At 33.8% G+C, this 26,301-nt stretch overlaps 2 protein-coding genes across 2 annotated transcripts in view; both read right to left on the bottom strand.

Moving 5' to 3' along the window:
- LOC138702809 (serine/threonine-protein kinase Nek1-like) overlaps positions 1-11,142 on the bottom strand; it is a 30,831-nt gene extending 19,689 nt beyond the window's left edge. The window contains exons 1-2 of the mRNA XM_069830106.1: positions 10,994-11,142; positions 531-4,808 (exon numbers count right to left, since the gene is read on the bottom strand). Coding sequence (XP_069686207.1) covers positions 531-4,806 — 4,276 coding nt within the window. The 5' untranslated portion in view covers positions 4,807-4,808; positions 10,994-11,142. The remainder of the gene's footprint in view (positions 1-530; positions 4,809-10,993) is intronic.
- A 10,127-nt stretch (positions 11,143-21,269) lies between these two features.
- Positions 21,270-26,301, bottom strand: part of Cyt-c1 (Cytochrome c1) — a 31,941-nt gene continuing 26,909 nt past the window's right edge. Inside the window, exons 6-8 of the mRNA XM_069831757.1 lie at positions 25,411-25,539; positions 24,360-24,479; positions 21,270-22,456 (exon numbers count right to left, since the gene is read on the bottom strand). Of these exons, the coding sequence (XP_069687858.1) occupies positions 22,346-22,456; positions 24,360-24,479; positions 25,411-25,539 (360 nt within the window). The 3' untranslated portion in view covers positions 21,270-22,345. The remainder of the gene's footprint in view (positions 22,457-24,359; positions 24,480-25,410; positions 25,540-26,301) is intronic.

The raw sequence follows: 26,301 nt of genomic DNA, 5'->3' as shown, positions 1-26,301 counted from the left end.
AGTGCAAGAGGTCAAATGACTTCATTGTCAAATGCCTGGCATTAGAAAACAACAACAACATTTTCAAAAGTGTTTGATAAGTTATGTAATTACAATGAATTATATCATTATTTGGATTCCAACAATATATTAGTTTTAGAGCACTTTCGATTTACAAAAAAAAAAAAAAATCAGTAGAGAATGCAGCTTTTAGGTTGATGGATCATTTTATAGGTACTATCGAGTACAATTATGAAGTGTAGGTACATTTATTAATGTATTATGACTCACATATATTTAAAATTTATTTAATTTTACCGGTCTTAAATTATTATATTAGAGTATGACCCAGTTTTCTGCATTTCAATAAAAATATAATCCCTTATAGTACTTCAAAATGCTAAATTTGTAAAGACACAGTATTGAATTCTTAATTTTAAAATATAAAAAATCACCACCTCTACTAGTATTTAATTGTTAAAATTATATTTAAATTGGTTTAATTTATTTACATTTTTTTCTTTGAGCATAAACTTATTTCTAGTACATACCAAATGGTGGTAAGGATGTTAGCTGGTTGGTGGCATTGCATGTTGTCTCATTACGGATGGCAGGCTCTTGTAATTCTACAGCAGTTGTTTTGGTGTCATCAAGGATGCTAATGTTTGACATACGAGGTGGCAGCAGTGCTGGTGATGATGGTAAAGTACCAGTAATAGTATTTTGAGTACTTGGCACAGTGTCCATAATTTTAGGTTCAATATTATTAATTTCAAATTCGTTTAACTTCTGAATATATGATTGCTTCTTTAGTGTACTTGAAGTATCACCTATCGTAGATGAAGTGTAAAACGATTCATTATTAATATTATTATTGGCATTGAGTTTTATTATAGCTGTTTGGAATGGTTCTTCTTGTACTAGTTTACTTGGAATTGTATCATCGTTTAAATTAGTCTCACTTTTATGAGATTGCCGTGAATTCATAATTGGATGTGAAAAGGAATCACTAACTGAGTTCTGTAATATGCTGTAGGTTTTTGGAGATCCTCCTTCAGTGTCACACTGTACTGTATCCAACCTGTAACTATGATCTCCAACCAAGTTTATTTTTGGTTTATCTTCATCGTTCAAAATTTTGGGAAGTAATGTGCTGGATATTAAGGTTTTGCACAGTGATTGTCTGTAAGATCCTCCAGATGATGGTCTTAGTACAGACTCGTGTGTCTGTTCTGTTCTAGAGCTACTAGAAACAGTAGCTGACTTAGGACGAACTCTCTGTATATTGGTCTTTGTGTCATGTGACACATCTTCAATGGAATCATGATTACTTTGGAACTTTACTGCTTTTGGTTTGGTAACGCCATATTTTATCGTAGGACATTTCGTATTTATAGCATTGTTGTTTTTAGGAAATGTTATTACATTTTTATCTTGAACTTTATTCTCACTTTCATTAGCATTGCAATATATGTTGCTTAAATCTGATTTCTTTGTTATTTTATCAGTATGTTCTTCCGTGACATGCTCTGTATTTGCATTTATAAATGAATTTTCATTTGTAGCACTATTATTCAGTATAGTTTTTGTAGTGCATACGTCCATTTGTGGTAATAACGCATGTTGTGTTACGTAACTTCGATTATTTTCTTTGCTTTCCTTCTTTCTACTTATGGGGACATCAATTATTTTCTGATTACTGCATTTTGGAAGGTGTTTAGTCTTCGAACTGCTATGTTCATTGGATATCGATATATCACAGTGTGAAAACGCATCATACTCATTATGATCAACTGCTTTGCTCGTAGTTTTTTTAGTTCTGAAATCTAATAGGTTGTCTGTCTCTGTAGGCTCATTTAATGCAACGTTTTCTGTGGTTATTTCTGGTAATCCTGTTGTATTTATTTCATATGGTGGTGTTGCTGGATTATCATAAATATTTACTTGTGATGTCTTATCCAAATTTTCAGATCTTCTTAGTTCTATGAATGCGTTATTAACAGAGACATTATGTAGTCTTGGGGACGGAAGGGGTGAATGTTTTCTTTTTCGATCATCAGAACTTGACCACTTTCTAGTTGTCCTATACTTCGAACACTTCTTGTGAGAATGGCGAGGGATTGAAGTTTTTGTTCTTCGTCTTCTACGAGGAGGAGGTAAAAAGTCTTCACTGGAATCTGTAGTCATACATACATGTGTATCTGGCGAGGTTACAGGTCTCTCATCCATTTGAAGTAACATCGAAGATTGTTGGAAATGTTCATTTTTAAACCCTTGGGCATCCACTTGCATATTTACTTTATGTTTCAAATTTGAATTTATTGACTCATAATTTTGAGCAACATTGGATACTGTAGAAATATTCTGTACCTCAGTTTCTGTACCGGTATTCTTAAAATTGGTCTTCATGTTACTTTCTTTTTCTTCAACATTTTTGTATGTATGACTGTACTTAACATGATTATCTGAAGTATTCAGATCCTTGCTTTTTAAATCTTCTGCAGTATTATTTACATGAAAGTTGCTTGGTATTGGATATGGTCTTTCAAGAGAATAAGTTAAATTCATGACTCTTTCTTCACTGACTGTGTCATCAGCAGTTTTCCATTGCTTCCAATCTTCATATTTTACAACAAAGTCAGCAGAGGATGTTGATTCCATTAGGAATCCTGGAAATTCCAGTGGTACTTTTTCTAATTCCAGCCTAGACTCTTTCTTCCATTTTCCTCTGGTCTTGGGGATTTTGCCCTCTGATGCTTTGCTATAAATGTAATCTTCATTATTTTCTTGTGTTATGACGTCAGTTTGTATTAAAGAACTGGCTTGCTTTTCATCTGCATTTGCAGTATCTTTCAACAACTTTATGCAATTTTCTTTTGCATCATCTGCTTCATGGCTGTCTATAGGTTTAGTGTGAATACATTTTTCACTTCTGTTTTCAAGTATTTTCTTCTTTTCCTTCTCAAATGCTTCAGTTCTCTTTTTGTTAATTCTTGCTCTCACTTTACTTACAATATTTCTGGTGATAGTATTCTCTGATTCCAACTGTGCATTGTCCATGTGTAGGATACGTTTTGCAAGTTGGATTTGGTATTCGTTATCATTCTGCACTTCATTACTGTCGTTTTCATTCAGCTTACCTTTCATTTCATTTCCTTTAATTTCAGAATTTGATTTCTTGTTCTTGTGCATCATCCTTTCCTTGAAATTTTGCAGTCTAATCGTGTGGATCGACATGAGGAGATCTGAATCAGAGATAATTTCTGTAAGCTTCATCATTGTCATGTTATAAGCATCTCTGTTATTCTGCTTTATAGGAATTTTTGTTTGTTTCACAGATGGTTTCTCTGGTTCGACAAGTATTTTCTTATTGCACAGAGTTTCTACAATGCAATTGGAATCTAATGTTGCAAGAAAATCGTCTTCTATGTTTTGTATGCTGCAACCCTCGTGTATGGAATTCAATTTGGATTTCACGTTATTATCGTCACTTCTATTTAGTAAAATGTCCTCAATAACGCAACCTCGCTCAGGTTCAAGTAGATTTAATGCTATCACTCCAGCAAATGGTTTCATAATACTTCGATTAAAGGTATCTGTGATACTTCTAGACTGAACTTTACAATCATTGTCAATCATTATCTTTTGACTGCTTTTTCTGTTTGAGAAATTTGTTACAGACAAAACCTCTGAAGACTTTTTTTTTGCCTCTTGTTCTTCAACAATGGACAGAGCTTCTTGTGACACCGTGATATTAACTTTATCACTTATCCGTCTTCTAGATTCCAGACTATGTTTTTTCTGTCTTGATATTTCTGTTGAAGATGACGAACTTACGATTTTCTTAAGTCCTTCTTTGTGTGCACGTGTCTTGTTGACAGCCAGTGACGGACCGTACTTCAAAGCAGGATCAGTAACTGCTGTTTTTGGTCTTCTCATAGCTCCATGTGATTTTGATTCTGTAGTTTGGTGATATTGTGGATTAGATGTTACACCAAATTCTTGAGCCTGCTGAGCTTTTGTAAGAAACTTTGCAATTCTTTTCGAAATAAATGTTTTCTTAAGAATGGCGTTAATGGATGGTCGGTCTTGAGGATTTCGCCTAAAGAGCTGCTGCATTAGATTACGTAGATCATTGCTGTAGCGGGATGGAAGATGAGGATGAGAGCCGCGAATGATCTTCACAATGAGGTTCTTCATATTTCCAGCCACAAACGCGTGTTTCAATGCAGCCATCTCGTACAGTATACAACCTAAAGCCCAAACATCACTTTTGTTATTATAGGGCTTGTTTTCACAGATTTCGGGCGAAAGATAATAAGGCGTTCCAATGCATGTTTTTGCAAGGTCTACAGTGTTTTTTAATATCTTCGCAATTCCAAAATCACCTAATTTTACATGATTACCTTTGGTGAGAAAGATGTTTTGAGATTTTATGTCTCGATGAAGAATCTTTCTATCATGCACATGTTTCAGCGCAAGACATATCTGGACAAACCAATTGAGAATGATGTCTTCTGAAAAATATCTTCCCTTCTGCGCATGCTCTCGGATTTTGGTATACAAATCTCCACCTTCACAGTAATCCATTACAATGTAAAGGTTCTTGTCATATTCAAAGGACTCCTTATAAGCAACAATGTATGGATGCTGCAGCTTAGCAAGCACTTCTACTTCACGCATTGCCTCATCCTTTTCTTTTTCTGTCATTCTAGAGAAGTTGATTCTTTTTATCACATAATGACATCCAGATTCTGTTGCTCGAACCAAGTATGCTGTTCCAAATGAACCTTCTCCAATCCGTTTTTCTGTTACATAACGATCCATTTCTGTAATAAATTCATACGTGATAGTCAAATTCCAGAAGATACAAGCAAAATATTAGTAATTATATACTTATGAATGAATGAATGAATGAATTTAGCCATTATGTCCCGTGAAGGGCTAAGGCCTCCTATAAAAGGGGTGGCTCGCTGTTACTCCCTTGGTGAGCCATTCCAGGCGAGATTTCACTTTGTTGGTCTATATACCTTTAAAACTAATGTATGCTATATAATAATAATAATAATAATAATAATAATAATAATAATAATAATAATAATGGCTTTAATTAACCTGCCAGAGTTAAGGCCGTAAGGCCTTCTCTTACACACAGCCAGGATTAAAACTTGCTTACACAGTTGAACATAAAACTGGATCGGAATTAAGTAATTACATACTGATACATAATGAGATGAAAAGAGGTAGTTACATAAAATTTACCTCATAAAATAAAAATAAACATAGTGAAATACATATTAATTTGTTAGAATCAAATACAAATTACATAAAAACAGAAGCCGATAATTCAATAAAAAAATGTACACAGTAAAAATAAAAATAAACACATTAGCATACATATTAGTATTAGATTACAATTAAGTAGGATTTACATAATTAAACCAGAAACCGACAATTGAATAAAATGTACACAAAAAATAGATTAATAATAAAAAACAACAACACAGTGGGATACATATTGGCGTTAAGTGATAAATAAACACGATTTAGATAATAAAAATAAGAAACAAAAAAAAAATAATAAATACAGTGGAACACATTCCATTAAATATTTGCAACACGTTAGGTCTGGGAACTCATCATAAGATATTTTTCTAATTTACATTTAAAGGAAATTAAAGTTCGGCAGCCCTTGACTTCAGGCGGCAGAGAATTCCAGTGACGAGAAGTAGCAACAGTGAAAGATGAAGAATAAAGAGATGATGTGTGGAGTGGTATTTCTAACGTGTTATCATATTGTGACCGAGTATTTAAATTATGATACTGAGAAAGACTGTGGAATCGGACAGATAAGTAAGAGGGAGTAGAGGTGTGCAAAATTCGGTATAAGAGAGAAAGGGAATGTAACTTTCTCCTCTCATTTAACCTGAGCCACAATAATTTATCGAAAGAAGGCGAAATGTGATCGTAGTAGCGGTATATAGCAGTAGTCGTCATTGTAACCTATTAACACTATACACTGTAACATTCCTAACTATTTCTAGTTCGTATTAGTCCTAGTTCTTTCCACTGAGATCTGTTCCTTGCTTTTCTTGACTACTGTTTGCCCGTCGTCTTCACAAACATATCCGCCCGCTCATCTGAGTCGTGATCTTCCATGGTTCCTTCTTCCGATGACTGGGTCCCACATGGTGGTCGCGTGCGTCCATCTTGAGTACTCCTATATACTTATACAAGGCTTTTATTTCAAAACAAATCAGTCTCGCAACAACTATCTATTTAGAGTAAATTTCACTAAAACAAAACAAATAAATAATTATACAAAGACAGTCAAATGAAGGTTCTTTATATAATTATTTACTGTTTATATTGATTTGTCGGTTCAAAATGTTCTCCAAATTAAAAAAAAAAACTGTCTATTCAGAAATTGAGGAAGAAGTTTAAAATTTAAAATGGCACCCCCTACCTTTTAATATTTAATTTTAAAAGGTGGGGTAAGTCCTAATCTACCAACACTAGAAAAAGTGGATTCCGTTGATCTATTTATCAATAAGGTAAAAAAAAAATTAAGTTAATGTCACAAATAATTTATTTTTATATTACAAAATTTTATAAAATTCACTTTAAATAATATTTTCAAAATGTGCTCTGTTATTGGCTAGACAATAATACAGCTTATTTTGGAACTTTTCGTGAGAATGTTTCTTGACTAAACCACCTACATTCTTCGGTTATACTATTTCAAATCACCCCAAAGGAAGAAATCGAGTGGCATCAGCTCTGGAGATCTTGCTGGCTATTCTAGAGCACCTCTTCTACCAAATCATTTTCCGGGAAATTTTCTATCCAGCCATTGTTGCATAGGTAATAAATAAGTTAGGGGGCTTCGACCTGTTGGAAATACAAATTTTGTTCGTCTAACATCATGTCTTCTTCTTTATTGACTTGATTTTCTAGTGGCTTTGTGATAAGCAGATCAATTTAATTTCCTAATAGGTTCAGATACAATTGAAGAGGTGAGAATGGTACAGTCCTTAAGCCCTCAGGCAAAATTTTACACCAGATCATATTGAAGGTTTAGGAGTCCAGTAGTATTAGGTGCGGTATCATAATTTCTTTGGTGTATACTTACTTCAGTTCATGAGTAATTTTTATAATATTTTACTAGTAGCTTCCCCATAAGTGTAAAAATCCAACGCGCACAAAAAACATTTTTGTTAAACGTGTTGCTTTGGACTACATCCAGTGGCGGCTGGTGGTTTGAAAATATGGTGGTGCACAATGGATATCGAAGAGGAGTTAAACATACTTTACTTTAAAGTTTAAAACCGTGAATACCTGAGGGCGTATACATATAAAGCTAATTTATATGCAATTAATAAGTACAATGACTAAATACAAGCATACCTATTTATACAGAAAGTCCAAAAGTGGAAGGGATCGTGGGCGGAGCTTCTACATTCTCTATATTGCGATTTACTTATTTACTTACTTACTGGGTTTTAAGGAACCCGGAGGTTCATTGCCGCCCACACATAAGCCCGCCATTGGTCCCTATCCTGAGCAAGGTTAACCCATTCTCTATCATCATATTCCACCTCCCTCAAATCCATTTTAATATCTTCCCATCTACGTCTCGGCCTCCCCAAAGATCTTTTTCCCTCAGGCCTCCCAAGTAACACTCTATATGCATTTCTGGATTCGTCCATACGTGCTACACGCCCTGCCCATTTCAAACGTCTGGATTTAATGTTCGTAATTATGTCAGGTGAAGAATACAATGCGTGCAGTTCTGTGTTACGTAACTTTCTCCATTCTCCTGTAACTTCATCCTTCTTAGCCCCAAATATTTTTCTAAGTACCTTATTCTCAAACACCCTTAACCTATGTTCCTCTCTCAAAGTGAGAGCTCTATATTGCGATTTACCCTCGTGAAAAACATTTGCGCACAGAATCGTCATCAGAATGCTATCAAGTACCAAATGCAACGTTTTCGTTCATAAAAATTCAAATGCAGCTTTCATAGGCTGTCGGGAGATAGCAGCACTTATTGTCAGAACGACAACTCTTAGAACTTTAAAGCAAAATACAAGCTCCTTTATGTATTGTGCCGTTTGTGTGGATGCAGATTGAGAAAGTAATATGCGAAATATGCGACTGTTCGTTGCACAAGCTGAATGAATACATTTTTCATGCTTATTACTTCGGACAAATGTCTAGTTGAAACAGTACTTTCCCAGTGAATTTAGTTTCTTCTGCACTGACGTTGGTGTCCATGTCAGGGAGTGCGACAAACCGTTCTCAATGAGGATAGCAGTAGGCCACGCCTCTAACCCCCTGTCCCCGCATTAGCCGAACATCTCTATAAACTACCTTCCATAGGTTTTCAACATCTCTGCAAACCGAGAGGCTCGGAGGCTCCTGCAGACGTACAAAACAAGACGCCAGCTGCAGATTAGCAACATTACTGGGGGGTGTACAAACCTGCAACCCCCTTGAGAAGCCGCCACTGACTACATCATTCTCATCCCTTCAATTGTTCATTCAAGTTTTCTTCAATAATAATAATAATCGGCCCAACAATGTCATCCCCAAGAATACCACCCTGTACATTGATCTTCTGAGGAAACTGAGTATCATCATTCTTAAACACTTACGGATTTTTATTGTTCCAATGATTACAATAAATTATACCTATTAACAAAACCCATTTAAGACAGAAGTTGATTCGTCACTGAAAGAAATATTTTTTGTAAAATTTGGGTCATCTTCAATTCTCTGGGACATTTGTTCACAAAATTCCATTCTTCTATCATATTCATCTTGGCTGAGCTGTTGGTGAATTTGTATTTTATAGAGTGAGGAGGGGGGAATATCCATTTTTAGCATTCTACTTATGAAACCAACCGAAATGTTGTTTTTTTTTTAACTTGGTTAATTGGTTATTTTACGACTCTCTATCAACTACTGGTTATTTAGATTCGCCATAGATTACCTGACATTCGCCTTATGGTTGGGAAAAACCTCGGAAAAAACCCAACCAGGTAGGCTAATCAGCCCAAATCAGCAGGCAACCATGCTACCGCCTGAACTACGCCAGTAGCCTAAAATGTTTAACTTAGCTACTTTTAGAATGGAAATAGTGTGATCCATAACGAAATGACCTAGTACTTCAGTCCACGAGACTTTATCCGAATTCTCGAATGTTTGTTTATTTTGCTGCATACGGAGCTAATTTCTTCAAACTTTCGTACTAGATCTAGAATTTACAAATTAAAATATAATTGGTTCTCAAATACATAAAAACTCTCACTAGCAAATTCATCTCTGTTGGAATGAAGTGTAACTGTCGACGTTCGATCCATCTTTACAAAAGAATATTGGAAAAAAATTCCTAAAATAGCAACGCCTTTGTCCTTACTATAACACCAGCAAACAAACGTAAGCTTTCAGATGGACAGTAGCTACCTTTTCCCATCTGCCAAGTGCCAGTGACTAGTTTTGGAAGTAGGAACGATCTCTTAATCTCGTTTAGAGTGTGTGTTTTTCCAATTCTAGCTTTCAGCTTGTAAGAAGAATGAATGTTATGTTCACAAGTTAAAGGTGTTTAAACGGTGCATGAAATTAAAAAAAAAAAGTAATGAAATGCATTTTTTTTTTCGAGGAAATAATTTATTTCGCTCTAAAACACATCTATCACGAAAATTCGTCATAAAATATTGCCATTTTCCTATTGTTACAGATGTATTCGCAAAGGAAAACAAGTTTTTTTGCAATCAACGATTTGTAGCTTTTATTGCTAATGCCAAAATCTGTGGTCTCTATAATACAGCCATTAGAAGATATGCTATTCTTACAATACCAATTTCAAACCCCTTGTTTCGTAAAGAAATTTAATTTTAGGACCCTTGTTTATTAGATTTTTTTATTGTTTTGATGAATACCGTTACTAGCACGTCTTGGAATACTGAATGTGCTTTTCTTTTTAAATGGAAATCACATTGAGCATCACCTATGACATTGATGAACACGTAGACCTATTGATATCTCGGAAGGTATTAATTTTAGGGGCCATGTTTATTAGACTTTGTTCCTTATTTTGATTAATAGGTACTGCCACCTTCCAGAATACTGAATGCATTTTAAAAATGGAAATCGCATTAAGCATCTCCTATGATATTGATGAACAAGTACTCATATCTCAGAAAATATTAATTTTAAGACTCAGACCCTTGTTTACTTGTTTTAATTAATACTACCACCTCTCAAAATATTGAATATTTTTAACACCCTGTATATGTGGCATCTTGGTTGCATTTGACTCGTAATTCTGTTCAGTATTTTTATTTAATACCGTTCAGCTGTAAAAATTATCCAATATCAATGAAACTGCAGGATGTTAATGAGTTGGTAGGGTAAAAGTTAATTCTGGAAATTATATTACCTCTATTTGATTTGTTCATCACTTACCTATCACGATCTTCTTTGTCAGTATTATCACTATATTTTGACCAGTTCATCTATTTAATGGAATTAATAATACCATCAAGAAACAGGTTTATTCGTAACACAGCAAATATCCCTCTTTCACTTTTTTTTTTCTGCAGTCCATTACTTACGGTATATTTTTTAATAAAGCCATAAAGTTATCACAGTACTGTAATATTATTATTGAACATAATATTAAATAAAACATTTGTGCGCAATTCTCTCTTTATTAAATAAAACTTTTTCAGGTGGTATGCAAAACAAGTTAATTGTAAAACTATGTCAAAATAACTTAATTCATTTTATTTTGCATAATAGTCGTAGTGAATGCAGTAAAACACATGCAAATACAAGAGTAATAAGGTGTTCTAAAGTTTAAAAAACTCTTAAAACTTCTTGATTGTTTATTATTATACTTGTGAATATACAATTTATTATGCAATGTAGTGTAATTTTTACTTTAATATAATAACTAAACAATATATTTTCCTGTCACTTTTCTTAATCTTATAATTTCTGTACTCACCTGTCTTGTAGTTTTGCAGTTAACTGAGGTTTATTTTGAATATTTAATAATTATTTCAGATAGAACAGTACTTCCTTCAAAGCTAGAAGAAAAATAATTATTCTGGATCATCTTCAATGTCCAAAATATTAAAAATGTATTTTAGTTTATTAAATGAATGTAATTTTACTGATATTGTTCCTTCATGTACAATAACATTTCTTAATTATGCATTATATTTAATGAAAGCACTTGTTTCCTTCTGCATATGCCCTCTACACCTCAGACACAAGACACTTTTATTAAGGTATTTGTTTACATGGCTTGACCTTGAATGTGAGTAATGGATCAATTTTCTGTATAGATTTTACGACCTTGTATGCAGAGCATGCTCTGTGAAGTAGGTCTGTCATCCTGCTACCGTATTGTCAACGAATATATAGGTTATATTGATTTTTAAGGGCGTTACTAGGCAACTTCTATTCACCCACTTACTATTTGTTATGACAGCTAACCATTTGGCTAATTAATTTAGGTTATTCTCTTGGAGCATCAATAGTGCTGTGCATTGTCGCATTCTAATACAATTTTATTATTATTTTTTCTAATTTAAAGTATTTATAACTAGACCTGGGATTTTAGAGAAAATTATCATTTTGTTTCTAGGAGAAAAGTACAGCATACTTGAAAATCGCTGGGAGGTGACTGGGTTATTGATTGGAGCACGTGAAACTATTTAAAAATTTTGTGTAAATTTTTTCCCATAGATTTCGTGTTGACACATTATAAATCTCCAGGATATATCTACACAAGTTTTAAATTCTTCTTTGTTGATTGTAAATCACCATTTGTGCAATTCTATTAACGAATAAATAAATAATTCTGTTATAGGGATGGCTACTGAAACCAAAGGGGAGGAGGAGGAAGAAAAAAAAAGAAAGAAATGAAACCTCAACTATGTAGGAATATTGTTTTTTATTTGTATATATGCAACGAAATTAATTACGTGGCTGTAAGCATACAGTACTTCTTGTTTTATGGCAGTTATCCTTTTCTCGATTCTTTCTCTTTTACCATTTGAAATTCATTTCTGAAAAAGCTCGTAAAAGATTCTCCCTTCTAAAAAGACTAGCAGGAAAGAAATGGGGATGCTCTAGGCATACTTTGAACACTACTGTACAAAATGTTTATACAGCCAGTGCTGACATACTGCGGAGAAATTTTAATTACTTCACCTTTCATAAACTACATAGAATATGTTCAAAACCAAGCTCTCAGGCTCATTACTGGTGGAATCAAAACAACTCCAATAGATTCTATGAGATTCCTCACTAATATTAACAGCATCAAAATGACAATAGAAGAAAAAGCACTGATTCAATATGAAAAACTTATCAGATTACCAGGAAACAATTGGCATTCATACAGTCCTCTCTGTAGATTGAAAACTCAAAAAAGTTTCATATCCATGGTTCAAGAATTAAAACAGAAAATCAATATCCCGAATTTAAAAGAAAACTTACAAATTAAACCAAAACCTTTAACTCTATTAAATATAGAATATAATCTAAATTTAACAGAAGAAATGCTGAAATCAGAAGTAAACACTGAAATAATGAAACAATTGTCTTTAGAGACAATTAATATTAGGTACCCTCCACAAAACTGGCTTCATTTATACACCGACGGATCCTTGATCTCCAGAGAACAAGGTGCCGGTGCAGGTGTTACGTGCTGTCTCTTCTCACTTTATAGATCTCTTGGATGTGGAACAACAAGTTTTGATGGAGAAATCGTTGCAATAAGTGAAAGTCTCAGGAATCTTCTATTTCACATCAATAAATTTAAGAATGCAGTTATATTGTCAAACTCCAAAGCAGCTATTCTGTCAATAGTCTCTAAACACACACCTTCATCTCAAACAGCAGAAATAACTAAAATGCTCTCTCAATTAATATCACTCAATAAAAGAACTGTATTCCAATGGATACCATCCCATTGTGGAATCCTGGGAAACGAGAATGCTGATGCTTTAGCAAAGAAGGGCAGCACTGCTACTTACAGACCTGTTACTAATACTACATATTACTCTGTGAAAAGATTTCACCTCAAAATCTGTGCTTCAATGGCTGACCGTGATAATATGTTTGAAAAATGTTGGAGTGCAAGAGGTCAAATGACTTTATTGTCAAACGCCTGGCATTAGAAAACAACACAACATTCTTTCTCTTTTTCTGCGAAACTTATATTTTTAAATATGTCCACGTCTTATGAAAAAAATCATGAAATTCGATAGTTTTTTATAGTATCCTAAAACGTCCATTTGGAAGTTAGCAACTATGTCATGGTTTTAGAGCATAAAATGCCTATTTTCTTGCATTTTTAAAATTGTCAGCTTTTATAATGTTTACAAGAATGACAATTCTTAAACTCTACAATGCTCATTCTGTCACATCTGTACTATCTACGTAGCTATTGCCTGCCAGCAATCAACATTTTCAATTATTACGAACTGCACTGTTTCACTGCTTCTCAAATTGTGACATCTGTACTGGTATGGCCAGTTATGTTGGTTGCAAAACTCTGCAATAATTATACAATTACAAGGATTCAGACAAATCGCAGTTCAGTGACCGACAGAATTATTTAAAAGGGTAGGAAGATGCGGCAGGAAGGGTAGGAAGATGTCTATAGCGGCAACTGTGTTATTAATTTATTTTCGGCTTATTCTACTTACTAGCTAAATGTATTTCCTTCATATGCATGAAAGTGCTTGGGGAACATGAAGGTGGTTTTTCATACTCTCAAGACCTTGGCAGTGCAATGAGGTGGTGTGGTTGACATCACATTTCCTCTGGGAAAGACCCAGAACTCAATTTGATAGGAGGTAGAGTGACCTTGGGGTCCTTCTGGAAGTTTTGGCAATGAGAAAAATTCCGCCACATCTGGGAGTGAACACGGGACCTTCCAATCCATAGTTAATTGCTCTATGAACTGAGATACTGACCACTTACTTACTAGCTATTCGAGAAAAATATTTCGTAGTTAGGATAACACATCTCAGTCAAACACTATGCCTCAATCACCCAGGGGTGGTGAGCTCTCAGCCAAAGGTCCGGGGCTCGATACCCGGCCCTGGAACAATTTTTCCTTGAAATTATTCAAGTCAGCTTTACAGGGAGCTATTCCTGAAAAGTCAGATTTTTGTAATAGCTTACATGTCACTGTTCGTTAACAGAAAACCACAATTTAAGTCACACAGAAAAAGTATGCACTCATTTGGGTCTTTGACGTCTTGTCAACCCACTTGGGGCATGTGGATATTAAAGGAATATTTGGGCCGAAGTCTGATAGAGTTCCTGGGTAGCTGTTGGTAGAGCATTAGCGTGCTCAACCAAAGGTCCCAGGCTCGATACTCAGCTACGGAACAATTTTTCCCTTGAAATTATTCAAGTCAGCTTTACAGGGAGTTATTGTGAAAAGTCAGATTTGTAATTTAAAATTAAACAGAATTTCTCTATTGTTTCCACTAACTAATGGTAAAAGTGACTATCCACCAACCAGCAGTGCACTGAGAAGTAATTATTGTATTATATTCCTGACAGTAATTTTATGTTACCTTGCGAAGTTCGAAAGAGTAAGTATATAATTATACAATGGGTACAATATCTGTTGTTGGAAAAAGAATCTCCCTCTCTTTCGTATGCTGTGGTTCACACATCAGCTAATGAAATAATTTAATACAGTTAAAGTTGGTGTATTTTTTTTTTCATTTTATTGGGTCATTTTACGACGCTGTATCAACATCTAGGTTATTTAGCATTTGAATGAAATGAAGGTGATAATGCCGGTGAAATGAGTCCGGGGTCCAGCACCAAAAGTTACCCAGCATTTGCTCGTATTGGGTTGAGGGAAACCCCCGGAAAAAACCTCAACCAGATAACTTGTCCCGACCGAGATTCGAACCCGGGCCACCTGGTTTTGCGGCCAGACGCTTTGACCGAAAGTTAGTGTAACAATTCCTCTGACTCATGCACTTAAATGTAGGCCTCTTTATCGGATTTTGAACTGTTTTCGGTTCGACAGTAGCAATTCAAATATAATTACTGATATACAGACTGCGAACTGATGGAATATTAAGGGGGATAAATCTTTCAGCAATAAAGTTCTTTAAGACATGTTCAGAGATCAATTTCTTAGGAAATCAATATAGATGCCTTAAAAAACTAATACTTCTGCTGAAAAAAAAAATTATGGTTTATTTAACGATGCTTGCAACTACAGAGGTTAGATCAGAATTACCAATGTGCCGGAATTTTGTCCCCCAGGAGTTCTTTTACATGCCAGTAAATCTACTGACATGAGCCTGTCGCATTTAAATGCCGTTGATCTGAGCCGGAATCGAACCCGCAACCTCGAGCATAGAAGGCCAGCGCTATACCAACTGTGCTACTTAGGCCGACTACTTCCGCTGAATGATAGTATCTTTATGCTTTCATTGTTTCCTCGCCTTCCCTCCTCAGCAATCTCGAGTTTGAAACATTTTTACTGACGTAGTTATTACTATGAGTCAGATAAATGCACAGTGGTGGAGACTAAAGCAAAATGAGATCCATAACAAATTCTCTCATAGTTTAAGCCTATAAATATTTCTTGTTCGTAACAGCAATTAATTTTAGGCTAATAATAATACTTACTTACTTACTGGCTTTTAAGGAACCCGAAGGTTCATTGCCGCCCTCACATAAGCCTGCCATTGGTCCCTATCCTGAGCAAGATTAATCCAGTCTCTACCATTATATCCCACCTCCCTCAAATCCATTTTAATATTATCTTCCCATCTACGGCCTCCCCAAAGGTCTTTTTCCCTCCGGCCTCCCAACTAACACACTATATGCATTTCTGGATTCGCCCATACGTGCTACATGTCCTGCCCATCTCAAACGTCTGGATTTTATGTTCCTAATTAGGTCAGGTGAAGTATACAATGCGTGCAGTTCTGCGTTGTGTAACTTTCTCCATTCTCCTGTAACTTCATCCCTCTTAGCCCCAAATATTTTCCTAAGAACCTTATTCTCAAACACCCTTAATCTGTTCCTCTCTCAAAGTGAGAGTCTAAGTTTCACAACCATACAGAACAAGCGGTAATGTAACTGTTTTATAAATTCTAACTTTCAGATTTTTTGACAGAAGACTAGATGACTAGACTAGGCTAATAATAATACTCGTACAAATAGTGGAACTGATGTAGAATATGTTTTTCCATCATGATGGTATGTACTGCACCAGAACCCCACATTATGTATGGTGGTTTTTCAAATATGATATTAGCTTGTACTATTTCCATTCATACCCAATAACTGTTGTAGTTTACATTGTCTAGAAGATTCTTTTTTTGAGGTACTTTATTTATTGTCATTTTAATTATAATGGTCATACCGCAACTTTACTATGGATGTGATATAATTTTCTTTCAAATTCGGCATTCTCTCTAACCCGGAGACATCTGATGTCCTGATTGGGGTGCTTTCTCACCATCACAACATCCACAGTGCAGGCTGGACACTTAAACCCCAACTGGACTGTCGAGGTGCTCTCTCACCAACACGATATCTATCACAACAGCTGGACACTTAGTCCCCCGACCGAAGCACCATATCTTTGCGCCAGACATTTAAACTCTCACTTGACAGATGCTATCTCGTGTACAATGTTGAAACTACTACGATGACAGATTACTGAAATATACTATACTGGAAATTGGGTACCAACCCGAATTTGCCTTATTACTGGAAATATACCTTTGGTCGGCGGGAAAAGGCACACAAGTAAAAAAAAATAATTTTTCAGGAGAGACTTTCTTTTTAATTTATTCTTAACTGAATATAACTGTAATAATGAAATTCATGTATGTTGGTTAAAGTAAGAACCTTTTCAATTTAAAATACAAGAAATTTTATTATTTCAAAAATTAGAAAAAATACTAAACTTATGTGATTAGGTACAACAGAAAAATCGACTTTTTTTACTTATGTGCCTTTTCCCGCAGACCAAAGATATAATAGCCTATAATAGATGGAGGGAACCACGAAAAAAACCTCAATCAGGTTGGCCAGGCCATGGGTTTGAACCCAGGACCTCCCGAATACGAGTCTCAAATGTATCTGAGCTGACACACTTGGTAAGATGTTTTTGTGACGTGCTGCAAAATACAGTAACCACTCAGATTAAAAAAAATAGATAATCCAATTCATAAAAAGCACGAAAATATTTGTTTCTCAAACTTAAACTTAGAAAAATTAAAGTCACACAAAGTGAACAATGTTTGATGTCCAACATTCCTGTAATTCTGAAAGCCATAACTTTCTGGTCAGTAATACTGTCATTCTAACTTTTAACAGCATGCAACCTTTCAATTTTTTGACGTGGATTGTCTATACTTATCCTACAGGGAGAGAAAGATTTTAACATTTTGATATGAAAGGTTTTTCTGTAGACTCCGATGAGATGAACTTCGTGGCTCGTGATATTCCATGTGGTCCATCTCCATTTTCTATTTAATGTGCCTTGAGGTTTTCCACATGGTCCACCTAGCTGAATTATCTAATAAGGTGTACTCATCCTTACCTAACCTGAAAGTTACATACGGTACCAAGAATAAAGACATTTCACGCAATCCAAAAGACTTCGTGAATCTCCGTCCTGTCTCCCCTTCTCTCTCCGTTTTTTTTTTTTTGAGACAATCTACACAATGGCTCCTTGACAAAGTTAAGCTTCAAACTGAATATCGGTAACATGTACAGTATACAAAATATAATTTGAAGTTTACTATAACTGCATTGTGTGGATATGCGTGAATATTTTATATGGCAATTTCATAACTGACAAATTTCTTTCCTTTTGCTATCCTCGTATTGTGTTAAAAAATTGCAATATTTTATGGACCCTTATTTTGCTTGTAGTGAAACTGCTATCTACTTAAAATGAGTTATAGCTGACAGACATTTGTAAAATGGCAAAATATTATGTTCAGTAGAAATTCACCCAGAATAACTCACGTCAATTTGAGAAATAAAGCAGTTTCCTAAATTGATGCTTTATAACATCTCAGGCATCTGAATGAAATGGTGATAATGCCGGTGAAATGAGTCTTGAGGTCCAGCCGATAATTACCCAGCATTTGCTCATATTGGGTTGAGGGAAAATCCCAGAAAAAACCTCAACCAGGCAAGTTGCTCTGACCAGGATTCGAACCTGGGCCGTCTGGTTTCGCGGTCAGACACACTAACCGTTACTCCACAGGTGTGGACTAAATTGATTATCAAAGATACATATTAAAAACAGAATGAGTGGGAGTGATAATGAAAATTTCAAGTTATTTAACCAATGGCTATTGATTGGTTTCAATATCAATTAATTTGTAGAGCCTATTATTTTTCTCACGGTATATGGCATTCAAATCATTCTACCATTTCTGATGATACTACTATCCCTTGCTTAACTGCAAATGAGCATGTATGCTACTTAGGTGTAAATTTTTCTGACGTTTTATATATTTACTTTGCTAACCGTTTCAAATGTAAATTTTTTTTTATCTTTTAGATGTGTTTTTCATATTATATATAATATGTTTTGTCAAACCTGGCAACCTTTTCATAAAGGAAGCTTAATTAATTTTAAGAAATTTATACTTGCACTTTCATTTGTACAGTGAATTTAAAATACTGTATGTATGTATGTATGTATGTATGTATGTATGTATGTATGTATGTATATATATATATATATATATGTGTGTGTGTGTGTGTGTGTAATGTATGTATGTGTGTGTGTGTATATATTACTTTTATGCTCATTAAGTATGTTTACCGACTAAGAGGCAGAAATACATTGAACAGCGATATTTCGTTATTTAAAGCATTTATACACTATTCTCAAATGCACCTCATTTTACATGTATCAATCTCTACCAATTGGGTGTGCAAGTAGGAAATAAAGACACCAAAATTGCCATGTGATTAATATTTAGACGATTGCAATAATACTCACCTGCTTAATATGTAAGAGCAAATTATTGAAGGAAATAACTGCACTTACCAGATACATCTTCATTAAAAAATAATTAAACTGGAATGTTGTTGTAGATATTTAAAATTTCGTAAATAGTAATCCATTCCGTATCAGAATCAAAATCGTGAAATTTAACAACTGTGGAATAATACAAATGTTTCTCTACAGCTTTCATAATTTCAACTAGTCTTCTTGAGCTTCCTACCTATGAATTTTTTTAATTATGGATTAAATGTTATGTCTTAGAGTAACATTCACAAGTTATTTTCAAAATATATTTGGAAAAACAAATGAGCAATAACATAATAACTTAATACATTATTAACTGTACACACCAATAACTATGTAACTATAATACAAATAGTACTTTGTCTAAGCTAATCTTTTTGAGCACCACAAACTCAGTTACACATTCTAAATTTTATATGTTGAAAGTGATCATCATAATTGGCAAATACATTTCTCTCGCAGTAGGAAGCGAATTTTATCTTTCCCAGCAGTAAGATTAAAGTATGTATATTGTGATTTAATATACTATTCGGCAATGTTCTATAAAAACTAGCATACTTGATAAACATTTTTTTCACTTACCAAGAAATTTTTCAAGAGACACTGGAACGTCACACATTAAAACAGACTGCTCTGATGAATGTGCAAACTGTACCAGGGTTACAGATATTCTTACAAAATAACATCGTCAAAAGATATTATCCACAATTCACTTAATAAATTAAGATGTTAAATTAACATGTACCGGATAACAACAGTTATGTAATAACTTTGCTTGGCAGTATAAGCTTTGAGTAATCTAAAAATGTCACGAAATGGCATTTGTAATAAGGAACACACCTTTTAAATCAAAATATAAAAATTGTCTAGCAATGATACTTAAATACACTAATCATTCCAACAAAAGTTCCGCTTGAATTCGAAAATTCTGAAGTATCAGATCTTCCAAAAAGGTATACAGAAAAGAAGAAAACAAATAAACAATGAGATTTCAAACAGTTAATACTGTATAAATGAAAGAAATGTTATGATTTATTATAAGTTTCATGTAAAGAAATAATGAAATTATGTTCGAAATTTCATAACAAATTGTTATTTCAAACAAAAACATAATAAATAACAAGAAATGCATTTTATTCATCTTGGTCGAGTGACGAACCCATATTAGTTTGGGAAATATTTTTGAAATAGCTTTAACACTGGAAAAATGGTTGTGTAATGCAACGCATGAGACCAAAATAAAGGAACTCAGTACTGTCACTGAAACATTTGTGTAAGCAGAGTTATATCTGTACTGTAATATACTTTGTGCGAGATCGTGCGTATTTGCTTGGTTTCCGCACAAAACCAATCTGTGGAAAGTCTAAAATTCCACATTCAGTATTCCCAACGTAACACACATAACAATTTCCCTCTTCTTACCGCTTAAGTGACATATTGATTTTACTGCTTTAGGCTTTTAACATATTATTTTTAGAGACGTTCAATGTAGTAATAATTATAAATTGGAAACTTACTTTCACCTAAATTGCACTGTTAATTATTGTTTTTAAATATTTGCAAAAATTAAGTAAACTCTACAACTCCACTAAAGTTACTGCATTCGTGATGCAAGTAACATTAAGGAAGCCGTGGAAAAAATCAACAAGATTCCAGACTCATCATAGACTGGGGGAAAAAAAAGACAGACGTATATCACGGCCTGCTGGAGTATAGTAAAGACAGAAAACATTTTAAAGCAACAATGTTGAAGATAGATATTTTTGTTTTGCAAATTTGCAGTCATTGAACAGAAACCAAGATGGAGATTTCAGTGCAACTAATTAGAAATTCCTCTTTCAGGTATGTAATAAACGATCTTCGCACAAAATAATGTACGATACACGAGCGGTATGTTTTCTTTCAATTTTCGGAAATTAAAAAAGCTCAACTACATTTCGCTTTTTCAAACTTTTCCTCGAACATGAAAACTTCAACATACCGCTCTTGTAACGCATATTACTATAATACAACTTCAGCATCTTATTTCCGCAGTACCTTTTATATACATTTTTCACGAATTTTGTCATATTGACATAAAAATATTTTACAAAATCTGCATTTGTGCTATCAATGTTTGATGCAAACTACCAATTATTATTGCTTGTTTTTTTTTTTTTTTTTTTTTTGATATGCATTTTCTGCAAACTTTATTAATGTATCTAATAATAATGTTCACTTATTTTTATGCATTTTAGAACTGGAAAAGTATCACCATATTAGTTTCAAACGAAAAAGCATATTGTTATACAGAGCAGATATAGGGATTTGGTTTATATTTCATTCTAAAAAAAGTTGGAGTGCAATAGGGCAATATTTACAAATTACTTTACTGTATTTTTTTTAAATCTTCATAAGTACGTAAATCCACTTTCTTATCGATTAAGGCAACATAATTAAATTAGGCTACCAACACTATTTATATTCTATTTTATTCAGATATTGATCAGTGTGTAGTATAATAAAAAGATCATAGGATCCTTTTCAAGTACATAAGTTAAATCAGGATAAATGTTACCGGTACTTTAAAATTAATTACCGGAATCATATGTAATTTAAAAGCAGGACTTATATTTCGTGTTGCACTAGAGAACTCTTTCTGCTTAATAAGAATGAGTCACTTTTGGTGAAAATGTAAAACATGGCTTGTTCACCCATCACAGATAATGAAATTACATGTTTATTACCTACATATAGTACTGTACAATAGAAGAATCTATTTCTGAAGAAAGAAACAAAAATCATAAAAGGCCAATATTACAATTCTTTTTAGTCATCTGAAGGCATACATTAACATCATTCAAGATAAGTAACACCCTGTCTAATCACAAATAATATAACATAAAACATCTTTCTGTATGGTATACCGATTTTGGAAAATCGTGTCCAACTACACGGAAAATGTGAATTGAAATTATGAGAGGAAACAGATGAATCAAGTGAAAACTAGACTCAAGGCAGTGACTTGGAACAGGATGGCCAGGATTTTCAGGTTCCCTTTACGGAATGTATAGGAACCAAAAAGAAGAAAAAACATTTTATTTAAGTCTAGTTAACATTTGATGTAATCCTTCCATTCTTTAATTGTCATTTTCTTATTATCTGCATATGTACATCGAACAACATTTGTGAATTAACTTGAAATGCATTTGCAAATCACAAGAAACTCACAAAAGAAGGAGTAACGTTTTTTCTTGAAAACTACAGTTCTCCCAAAGTTTTTCCTACACAATTTTGGTTTTCACCGGTTTTAGCCTACTTCTTTGACACTGGTCTATAAGCCAACTTGCGACTCTTGATTACAGACCACTTGTGGCGTTTGAAATAGTAGGCAACGGCAGTCAACAAGGAAAATATGAAGATGCTCTGAAATACAATACAAAAACTCGTTATTTACCATGTCTGATATAAAGTCTTTATCTTATAATTAATTTCTACAATAAAATTATTTCATATACAATTCAAAGAGAGTTAAATTCTCAAATATATTCCTCTTATACAGAGTGTTTGAAAAGTCCTGCATCACAGGCTAAATCATAAAATATGTTCAATATGACTCCTACAATTTCCAAACATGTCTGGAGGCAAACTTCAATGCGGTGTAGCATGTCGGCAGTGATTTTACGACACTTTTTCTCGATCCACGTTTGTAGGTATTGCAAGTCATGAATAGGCTATCTTTTTCTTATGACAAATCCAGAAATCGAAGTCAGATGGATTTATGTCAGGCGACCTGAGAGCCCTCTCTCTGGGTTTTCTGTGTCATATCCACCGATCAAGGAAGTTATCGAGCCAATTCCACACAGATGTGGACAACAATCCTGCATGAACTATTCTGGTCTTTTGCCTAGCAGGTCCATTCCAGCATCATTGTCTGTACATAGGCAGGAAAGGACTCGCAGAGTGGACTCCCAGGTCACCTGACCTAAATTCGATAGATAGATAGATAGATAGATAGATAGATAGATAGATAGATAGATAGATAGATAGATAGATAGATAGATAGATAGATAGATAGATAGATAGATAGATACATACATAGATAGATAGATAGATAGATAGATAGATAGATAGATAGATAGATAGATAGATAGATAGATAGATAGGTAGATAGATAGATAGGTAGATAGATAGATAAGATAGGTAGATAGATAGATAAGATAGGTAGGTAGGTAGGTAGATAGATAGATAGGTAGATAGGTAGATAGATAGATAGATAGATAGATAGATAGATAGATAGATAGATAGATAGATAGATAGATAGATAGATAAGATAGGTAGGTAGATAGACAGACAGACAGACAGACAGATAGATAGATAGGTAGGTAGGCAGACAGATAGATAGATAGGTAGATAGATAGATAGATAGATAGATAGATAGATAGATAGATAGATAGATAAGATAGGTAGATAAGATAGGTAGATAAGATAGGTAGGTAGGTAGGTACGTAGATAGATAGATAGATAGATAGATAGATAGATAGATAGATAGATAGATAGATAGATAGATAGATAGATAGATAGATACATAGATAGATAGATAATTTGTCATCATCATTTATATTAGTTATGGTGTACCACAACTTATGTATACGGGTTTCACCATAACTTTCTATTAACATAACTACAATTATCATTCAATCTCGACAGCCTGTTAAACTAATAACTCCTCTACTCTCGCTATTAACTTAACTCCAAATAGTCAATTTCTTCTTATTGATCTTAAAAGTCCACCATCTCTTCGTTACACACTTACGTTCCTTTCAGCATTCTAATCTTGCTAATTAATTTATACATAATTCCGTCTTTCTACATTACATCTAACTCGTAACACTTCACCCGGTTATACTCATTGGGATCTTTTTTCTACCTAATACACGTCATTATAATAATCTTATTAAATCTTGACATGGACCTAAATTCAATTGACACTGATTTCTGGGATTTTCTTAAGGAAACGGTACACAAAGTGAAGATTTGTGAACTGCATCATCCACGAACGCGGATCGAGGAAAAGTGTTGTGAAATCACCGTCAACATACTGCACTGCATTGTAATTATCGTGAAGTTTCGCCTCCAGGCATGTTTAGAAATCGAAGGGAGTCACACTGAACATATTTTATGATTTAACCTATGTTGTGGGACTTGTCGGACACCCTGTACTTTTATATAAGCATTTGAAATGAGGTTTATACACAGAAAAAGCATAAGAAAAAAAATAATACATTCTTAAAAGATCTAGGCTAATTATATTATAATAATCACAAACCTTTATCAACATCACTTTCCTTTGGTCATACTCAGGTTCACCAGCCCACTTCAGGAAAGTTGAAACATCTTTTGCAAGCTGACTGGCATAAGCTGGAGTACCATCTTCGTATTCTATTGTCTGTAAAACACAAATATGCAAGTTGCAGAGACTCTTCTAAATTTAATCCATATGAGACAATTCAAGGTCTACACAAAGAGTAGCTTCTTTGTTGTTCAGGAATTAATTTTATTTTTGCCCTCATTTTAGCAGAAAAGTTAACTTTAGAACAATGATAAACAGTGTCATGAAGATGATGTTTCTCATACAATATTTTACATGTTTCGTAACAATTTAGTTATATCTATACAGTATATATAATTTGAACTGATAATGGAAATTACAGGAAAATGGTTGAACGGATTTTAATGAATGATCCCTCATTTTGAAGCTTGGCATCCAAGGATTTGGGGAAAAATAGTAGTTTTCAGTGAAATGTCAATTTTCCTATTTTCCAAAATCCATTTGTCGTCAGTTTTGAGAACTAACAGCTTTTCAAAATAAAACAAAACAATAAAATAAACATTATCAAGGAGGCCATGCCATCAATGTAACATGATTAAAGTATGTAGTGCTATTTGAAAAATTGATGACGTCATGTGTATCTTGTACCATAATGTAGTTACATGCACCAAATCTCTACACTCATGTTAGTCCTTGTTCTAACATCTCTCTCAAAAACAAAAATTCCAATACATATCCAAACAAAAAAGTTATCAATCAATCTTCTTAATGTATCCACCCATTTGTTGACAACATAAAGTCCACTGTAGTCTACTCAGTTATTGTTTTTCACGAGAAATGAGGGACATTTTGATCAGTGTTCATTATAGATGTCTGTTGCTAGTAGCCAGAGGTGGGGTGTAGAACAAAAAAAGGTTATAATAGGTGCAAAAGATAAATGGGACACCCTGTATATTGGTTTGATAAAAATCATGCTTAATGACTCTGCTCTGCTATAATGCAGGCTTGTATATGACTAAGCAAACCAACGAATTTACTCATTACTCACCTCATTGTAGAGGGCCTGTGCCATACTGATTGCTCCTCCAGGAAAATAAGGATTATAATACTGCCCATCTCTGAGTACAACTCCTGCAGGGGCGTCACAGTAGCCAGTGAGGAGGGCGAATATATAATCCTGAAACAAAATGACAGGTAATAGGTTTCCAAGTCTCAATTAACATTTTAAGGTGAACCACAACACTTAATAAAAGAATTCTAATTCAAATATTTGACAACTATTTCTTTCGAAATCACGTAAGTCAAAGTAACAAATAATTCGAAATATGATTAATTTATATTTTGAAGACAAATACAGGTATCAAACCCAAAAAAAAAAAAAATATATATATATATATTTTTTTCTTTATTCGAAACCAGGGGTTCTCAAACTTTTGAAGACTGTGTGCACTCCCCATCTATACTAATAATAAATCTGTAGCCGAAATTTTTCTGGTAATTTTCGATTTTCCAAAAATAATTGGTCCTAACATATATAATTAATCACCCTGAAACCGAAAATCGCTTTTTTGAAATTTTTATTTGTATGTCTGTCTGTTTGTATGTTTGTTACCTTTTCACGCGATAATGGCTGAACAGATTTCGATGAAAATTGGAATATAAATTAAGTTCGTTGTAACTTAGATTTTAGGCTATATGGCATTCAAAATACATTATTTAAAAGGGGGGTTATAAGGGGGCCTGAATTAAATAAATCGAAATATCTCGCTTATTATTGATTTTTGTGAAAAATGTTACATAACAAAAGTTTCTTTAAAAATAATTTGCGATAAGTTTTATTCCTTCAAAAATTTTGATAGGACTGATATTTAATGAGATAAATGAGTTTTAAAATTAAAATAACTGCCATCTAAGGCCGTGTAATGAATTAAAAAACAAA

Source organism: Periplaneta americana, chromosome 7 (assembly GCF_040183065.1).
Source record: "Periplaneta americana isolate PAMFEO1 chromosome 7, P.americana_PAMFEO1_priV1, whole genome shotgun sequence".
Classification (NCBI taxonomy): domain Eukaryota; kingdom Metazoa; phylum Arthropoda; class Insecta; order Blattodea; family Blattidae; genus Periplaneta; species Periplaneta americana.
The sequence above is the reverse complement of the archived record's forward strand: the minus strand, read 5'-3'. Positions and strand labels throughout refer to the sequence as shown.